General features: G+C 57.5%; 2 protein-coding genes across 2 annotated transcripts; both read left to right on the plus strand.

Moving 5' to 3' along the window:
* Nucleotides 1–793: 793 nt before the first annotated feature.
* Nucleotides 794–3131, plus strand: DICSQDRAFT_155651 (uncharacterized protein; the record flags this gene model as incomplete). Its single annotated transcript, XM_007366522.1, has 3 exons — nt 794–1138; nt 1208–2289; nt 2352–3131. Coding segments are annotated over 2 exons (584 nt in total), but the record flags the coding sequence as incomplete, so codon positions are not given.
* A 1956-nt stretch (nt 3132–5087) lies between these two features.
* Nucleotides 5088–5372, plus strand: DICSQDRAFT_137311 (uncharacterized protein). Its single transcript, XM_007366523.1, has one exon. It carries the CDS (start codon nt 5094–5096, stop codon nt 5280–5282), a length of 189 nt encoding a protein of 62 aa, XP_007366585.1. The 5' UTR covers nt 5088–5093; the 3' UTR covers nt 5283–5372.
* Nucleotides 5373–7795: the final 2423 nt, after the last annotated feature.

Consider the following 7795-nt stretch of genomic DNA (forward strand, 5'->3'; position numbering starts at 1 on the left):
GTATCAAGGTGATGGCTCAGATGACATGCGAGGTTCGAGGAAAGCAACAGCATTACCAGTGTTGATAGTATACAGCACCAAGCGGTCTAACAACGTGTCAGTGCTCCAATGATGTCAGCACATGCGGCAGTCCAGATGCAAGTCAAACGTACTGCCTATATCCGGTTCGGCTTTGTCTGAGCGTGATGGTGAGGACGCTAGTGGTCAGAGCATCGGCGGCAACGGCTGCTGCGCATGCAGCGGAGTCCATCCACTAATCATACCTTCAGCAAAGCGGAAGCGAGAGGATAGCCCCAATGCTCACGTAGTAATGCTCGTATTGTGTGAAAATATGGAGTTTGAAGCTGCGTAATGACTGGATCAGCGGATAGGCGCAAGGTCGCAGAGGGAACAGCGACAGACGCTACTACTGTTCCGGCTGAAAGGGACGTCCCCAAACGTTTCCCTCTGTAAGCGTGTCTGAATTGCTATGATACGAGCACCTACCAATCGAGAATCCTGTAATCCCTTATGAGATTGCTAATTCACCGGGAGCGGTCCGTGAACGTACCAGATGCACGCAAGCTGTGGGCGCTGCTGCTGGGATGGATGTTGTGGCCAAGTCTAGCCGATGCAAGATGCACCAGCGATAAACAGTGACACAGACGTCTATTTGGGTTCTGAAGCGTGGATTTGGGTGCTGAAGGGCACGGGGGGCCCTGGGGGAGCACTGGGGGCACCGGGGGCACCGGGTGATGCCATTTGCGACTTTGGTAGAGTCAGGCAAGGCAGACAGACGGGTCGTGTTCTTTAGAGCGTGTACAGTACAGTAGAATACATCAATATATTTCTTTACGCGTCCAGCAGAGTTCGAGAGTGAAAAATGAAGGGCAACAAACTCGGACAGCGGCGGCAGCAGCGAACAAGTCGCCGTACACCTCGGGCGCTTATCTAACGCGCGACTCGCTCTCTGTCCGCCACCACCTCGTCCGACTCGCGCCGCCGCGTCTTGTGTTTCTCACCAAGTCTGGTTCATCCTCCATTGCGCGCACTGCTATAACCCTTGTTTCCGCCCCGCTTGCTCGATCTCAGGTCCCGGGAAGCAAGACCGCCCCCCACGTACCTGTACCAACGCCATCCCAGCGGCGGCAGCCAGCATCTGCGGAGAGAATGAAAGTCAATCAAGCGAACTCATTAGCGCAGACGTCGTTCTGGTAAAGGTACGTACCATCTCAGTATACCCCGCCGTTGCACTCGCCTGCGTCCATACCAAGTAGCGGCGCGCCCCACCAGCCCGCCTTCCCCTCGTCCCTGCCAGCCACTTCCGCGTCCCTGCCATGGCTAGATCCCCGGCTCAAGACACGCGAGCGGCTGAACACACCAAGGCAGTCCCGCAGGTCGCGATCGCCCTCGCAGACAGCTTCAAGGACAGGTACCCCACACGCTTTTGTCCTCTCGTGCGTGTGATGACCCCAGCCGTTGTCCCTGTCTAAAAACGGGTACGTCGTCGATCGCCACGCTCCAGGAAAAGCCCAGACCTCCTGCGTCCGACTTCCCTTCGTGTACCAAATGCCGGGCGGCCGCTCTGGATCAGCACTGACCGGGCAGACGTCACCGAGGACCTGGTCGCGGTCGACGAGATCGCGAGGGATCTGCCGGACTTGGCCATCCGCCGCTTCGTCGCGTTTGTGGTGCTCGCGCTACACATCTTCTCGACCACCGGACACTCAACAGTAGAGCAACGCAGGGACCGTGAGGGAGCTCAGATACGACTGCCACCAGGTTGGACAAGGAGCCGCGAGTTGCGTCGCGGCAAAATCCCTGGTTGTGCCAAGTGCGAGCGCACGACTGATGACCTAGATGTGACAGACAGCGTGTCGTGCAGCGATCCTCACGAATGCTGCCAGCGAGCCATGATGGATGAGAATGCAAGGCCTCTGGTGGGGCGTGTTGTCAGCCGCCAGAGACGAAGCATGCGAGCGATGGCTGTGAAGGATATGGACGTGTTAGGTGGGCCTAGACAATGTCGTGCATAGAGAAGTACGCCCAAAAATCTTGAGCCCCTACCAAACTGCCATCTCCGAGGTACCCGCCATGATCACCCCGGGCCCGCCGTGACACGGACATCGATACCGAATCCGCACGCTCTGATATAACGGCACGAGGTACGTGATCACTTCGCGTCTGGCTCGCCAAGATATTCGGTGTCCCGCCGTTGCGGACGAAACCAAGTATGGCGAGCGCTCGCTGAGCATCCTCTTGACCGCTGGAGACTCCGCGGCGGAGCGACTCTGCTGCGGGGAGCTGCTCGTGGGTCGCCCATCTCTTGCCAGCGCGCCAGCTTCACTGAGACCGTGCATCATCTTTCCCAGACCTCCTCGGCCAGCTCGATGATCATCGGCGGTGATAGCCGCGCCGGCGAGGACAGGCCTTGGCTTAGCTGTCGAAGATGCTGAGCGACCCGGGCGAGGTCTTCGAAATGCCGCCGACTGGGAACGTGAACCGTCTGGACGCTCCGCTGCCCGCAGAGCCTTTGTCGCGCTCGGACGACGCCGATCCCGTGCGCTGCGGGCTGAGCGGTATCAGAGTAGATTTCAGCACCAAAATCTTCGACGGCAGTCGTAGCGTGAATGAACGCGGCCGCGAGTGCACTTGCGATGTGCTCGAAGCGGCTGAGGCAGGTGTGAGCGGTGGTGAGACAGATGGCCCGTGAGCAGACGGCGGCGGCGGCGGCGGCGGACCTGGCCGTGTTCTCTTCGGAGGCGATGTCGAGAGCCTGGCCAATATTGCAGGAAAGGGTTATGCCATCTTCAGAGACGCGACGGACAGCAAAGGGAGCGATGGTGACGGTGCAGCGCTGCAACTCACTTCGTCACTGCGGTATGTCTTCATTGCCCGGTATTGGGTCGTATCGATGGAGGGAGGGGGGTTCTTGGACGGAGTAGGAGGTCAACTAGCAAGCTAGACATGGTACGAGGGTACGTGCGAGTGGGGGCACGGCGATTGAGCACCAGACGACCCGAAAAAGCAACGCAGGTAACCATCGGGAAACGGCTGGCAAGAAAATGTTCTCGCCATCGGCAGGGTGCATAGTACTCAGTTCTTACGATATATTGCCGGTATCGAATGTTTGTCAGGCTCATCGGCGGTGCACGGCGGAATATAGTGGTTGTTGCTTGATGATCATATTTGAAAGCGGAGTCAGGGTGAGCCAAGCGAGTCTACAGACGCTCATGTCACTCGAGGCTTCGGTGCGTACGTCGGAACAGAATCATTCATCCGTTCATTCAGTAACTGTGTGTAATTACAGCTATGTGCACCAACCACCCACGTTCCAGCGTACCAGCACCAACTGGCATTATAGCCTGCACAATCTGTTGGTGCAACCGCAAAACATGGCGATCGGGTGATATGGTCCCTGCCACGGACTCATCTGATTGCCCACGGCTGTGTCTGCACGCAACACCGCACACCATTAGCGGACTTTTCAGACGAGGTCCGCGTCCGAGACTGATGATTTGTTGCCATGCCGTACGTACAGCGGCAAAGGTCCCAGGCTGTGTCTTGTCATGTTCCCATGCTCGCCTAAGGGGACGGCATCCTGCCGCCCTTGAATATGTTGACGACTAGAGACCGCGCATAACACTGAAACCGCAGGTGGTGATGATTGAATTGCCCGTATGGGCCGAGATCATGAAGGATGTGAGGCCGCCAGTGGTTTTGCACTGCGATGTGCTCGGATTGCGACGCGCGTCGGTGGCCACTGACCATTAGCACTTCCAGCCGACAGCCAACGTAATTTCGAGCCGGATCCTGTATGTACAGAAAACAGGGTCGCAAAATGGGGCAGAGAGGAAATGCGATTGGACAGGGTCGCCTGGGACAGTGACCGTGAATGCAATGTGATGGAGATTAGGTACAGCGGCCGGTACAAGGAGACACGGGGCGATAGGAAGCGATACTGCGGAAGTAGACACAGGTGTGAATACCGTGGATGAACTGCACGGCTCACATCTGCTACATATGTAATTGGTTCTAATGCCTTGTTAGTCTTGGGCGAGCAGGCGGTGTAAGGTAGTGAGCAGATAATGCAGGTAGGCGAGCAAGAGCGAGCCAGAGTTGCGCTGAGTTGTGCTCATTATGGAAGCAGCCGTTGGCAGCGGCGAGCAATGTAGAAAAGGTGACTGCACTGTTAGCAAGCACAAGAGCAGAGAGGAAAGGCCGGCAAGAGGGCGACAGACAGGTGGAGAGCGCAGCAAGCTTACATCCGACGTCGTGCGGCTATCATCCCACCACAACCATCCATTGCCCGCCGCCTCCAGTGTTCCTTATTTTCACCCTTTCAAGCCAGCTAGAACATGTAGAAATGCGCTCAACAACTTGGCTCGTACGCCGTCCAAGCTTACAAGGTACGTTACATTCACGAACCGTGCGTCAACTGACCATTCCCACAATGCCATCGCTCTCGAGCACCTTCCGCTGGCTCACAATCTTCTCCCTCTCCTCCCTCACACTTACCTTCACACCCACACCCTTCATCCGACGTCCTCAGTGCCCATCGCTGTCCGCTTTACCTTTGCCGGCATTGCAATGGCCGCCTCAGGCATGTCTACTTTGGTCACTGCTCGGCCGGCATCACCACCTCCACCATCTCCCATCCAAGGGCGCAGGGACACAGAAGACAGTGGCAGCTGGACCTGCATAAGTGGGTGACTACTGTGTTCAATACGCCGCTCCTTGTCCTCACGAGCACGCCGTTCGCGACAGGAAGTTTGCGGAGGCATTCAAGCTGCCTGACGTGGAGGTCGCAAGAGGACAGGCCCAGACGCTGATTCCGCATGAGGAGACGATCACGGAGAACAAGAACAAAGGGCGGTGACTTGCTGGGGAGGTGGATCGTCAGCCGGCTTCAAGATAGGCCCTGATTTCTAAAGGGTGCGTGGCCAGCATCTCGCCCTGCCCAACGCGGCCGCAGAATTGTACTTGTTGGATAATGTACCTATCTACTAACACACCCTTCCCTGTCTGTCATTTTTTGCCCGAGACTCCATACCGACCACTCCACCTTCAAGGCCACAGCATCAGAGGCAGCTTCGCCCCCAAGTGATCGCGTAATGGGCAACGATGAGCTCAAGCACGTTGATCTCATCCCAGATCTCCAGCGGGGATATTCTGGCACGTCAGTCAGTCCAACCTCCCAACTTGAGATGGGGCTGGGCGCATTCCTGCCAGGGCGAGTCGCACGAACCGTAGCGCGGCGTCCGGCCCAAGTTGAGCAGATTCCGGAAGAGACCATGCTTTAGCACGGATGTGAACGCGAAAATGTGCGCTTTCGCGGCTGCAATGCCTCCGCTTGTCTTCCAATGTCACCATCCGAGATAACTCCCAGCCGTGCTGTAGGAAGCCGTTGCCAGTGCGAGGCGAAGATCGGGCAGGGTTGAGCACCAGGCTATGTGATGCTCTGGGCTTTCTAAACCGCATCATTGTACCGGGACTGCGGACATACTTGGCGTGCGAGCTCACCCTCAGATTGTTTAGCGCGACCCTCCCGAAGGAGTTTTCGAGGGCGAACATCTCGTAAACGCTGTATCCGAGCACCGCACCGGGATCGGACAAGTGGTCGGTGAACCACTGCATAAGGGCATCGCCCACATCTGGGCTTATATCCGCGAGCACGTATTCGAAGAACCAGAGGGCTGGGCACAGAACGGGATTAGGAGGGTTGGGGCTCAGTGGTCCAAAATGTCAAGTCTCTGCTTGGACTCACAAAGCTTGCCACCGGTCGCGAGCCCTTGCACACGATCACAATTACAGCTACAGGGCAGCCGATATGTACGGCGCCATCTACCGGAGTTCCTGATCTCCGGCCGTGGACCTACAAGCTATGTGACTACTCACCTATTGACAAACACCGCGGGCCACGTCGTCAAGGCAAGTCAGTTCTTCGAGATTTCATCAGAGATATATTAACAGCTTTACATACCACAGTGGCAGTGTCTGCATTAGCCTGGCGAGCCACGTCATCTCGGAAGGCCAACGAGGCGCTCTCCATGCTTCGTGAACACGGCTGCCGAGGGTGTCGTCGGAATGCTTATTTCGATTTGCTCTCGGTGTCCCCACTCACCACGACGGTTTTCCGGACTCGTCTAGCTATGTAGTAGTATGTAATAAGTGTTAAGATAGACACCGCAGCGAAATGCAGATGTTGTGAGCATGTTTACCTCGAGGTCCCGCCTGGTGCGAGCAATCCTGCCTCGGCAGAAATTGCCAAACATGTTTCCCAGCCTGCGAAAAAGGCATGAGAACGTTGTACGGGAGTGTCACGCGTAGTGCGAGCCGTTTCCGAGGCCGTCGCATGCGTACACGAGGCTGGGGACGATGTTGTCATTTCGAAGAAACGCTCCGTATTGTCCTAAAGCGTGTGTGTTTTCTGCAACGTAACCGTGCACCGGTAGAGCCTGTACCGTTCTCCCACCGTGGGCAGGCTCGCCGCGAGGTGAATTCGCAGATTCAGTCGGATTTCCTGTATCATGATTCTGCACGAGATGTCGCCTGTCGCCTGCTATACTGTGTCGCACGGACGCGGAATGGATGTCCCAGGTACGCCTGGCAGAAAAGAACGGTTTGCAGCTTGTTTTGAGGCCGTCGGACGAGCGACGGGGCCGGTACGTCCATCTCGTCCTCGAAGTACCAGCCCGGCGCCCATGGACCCGATCGGAATGCATAATTTCAAAGCAGCTCGCTGCGCGGGGGAAAGAGTTTGCTTGAGTAGCATATGTGTACCTGTGGGCTCTGCATCGTTTCCGCGGCGTCCGAACGCACAGACAGTGCAGGAGAGCATGCGCACTTTCGGATGCAAGGAAATCGCCCAAAAGTGCGCGATTTCAAAAGTCATCCGTGGACGGTGAATCCGGACGCGTTCGGTGCGGAAAGCGCGTTGTAATGCATTCCAGACGGTTCCCCGGCCGTCGTACGAGCGCAGAAAGCGGGGGACGACGTTTTCGCCCGGTAGCCATGAAATCGGCCAAAACGGCGGAATTCAAGACGGCATTGTATCCTCCCGAAAAGTGTGCTCGCTGTCGCAGAGCGATGCCTAGGTCGTGTAGCTCCCATTTGCCTGTCAAACGGAGGCGCATTGCGAGACGGAATCGCATTCTTGGTCAGGTTGAGCGCGTTCCTGCAGGAAATCGCCCCCTCACGGTGCAGACACCATGTTGCACGGGTGCGCTCTGGCCATTCTGGGTGCCCCTCGCACTCGAGAGCAATCCACAGCTTGTTTCGAGGCCGTCGGATGAGGGACGCGGCTGGTACGCCCATCTCGTCCTCGAGGTGACGGCTCAGCGCCTGAGGGAGTCGGACACGTCGTGCACGCCACCCTTGCACGATCCACACGGCTTCCGCAGCCTGGGCGAGCACGCACGGCGGAGGGGTGCACGATGACGCCCTGCGGCCAAACGGCTCTTGGGCGATTGAACGGTGCTTCCCAGCGGCTGCCCTCCCGACATTCGGACGTGCAGGCGACTCGGAGCACCCGCTTGATGGACGCGCTTGTTCACGCAAGCGTTCGGTACGGCGGTGTGTGCCGTAAGACGTATATTCCATATGTGTTCTGTACATGCTCGTAACTACACGTACGGATGCCCGGACGTCGACGCCAGGGCGCGCGCTCTCCCAGGACTGGCCGTTCAGCGACGTCCTCTCGACGCGTGCGCACAGAGGAGACACAGGTCGCTCGACGGCTGGGCATAATTTGCGCAGCCGTCGGGCGATAGTGCGACGGCCGGAACGCGGGGGAAAGGAGGGAAATTTGAGATTC

Source organism: Dichomitus squalens (genome assembly GCF_000275845.1).
Source record: "Dichomitus squalens LYAD-421 SS1 unplaced genomic scaffold DICSQscaffold_18, whole genome shotgun sequence".
NCBI lineage: Eukaryota > Fungi > Basidiomycota > Agaricomycetes > Polyporales > Polyporaceae > Dichomitus > Dichomitus squalens.

Coding starts and splice junctions, on each gene's coding strand:
- DICSQDRAFT_137311 (XM_007366523.1), top strand. CDS start 5,094: ATGGGCAACGATGAGCTCAAGCACGTTGATCTCATCCCAGATCTCCAG.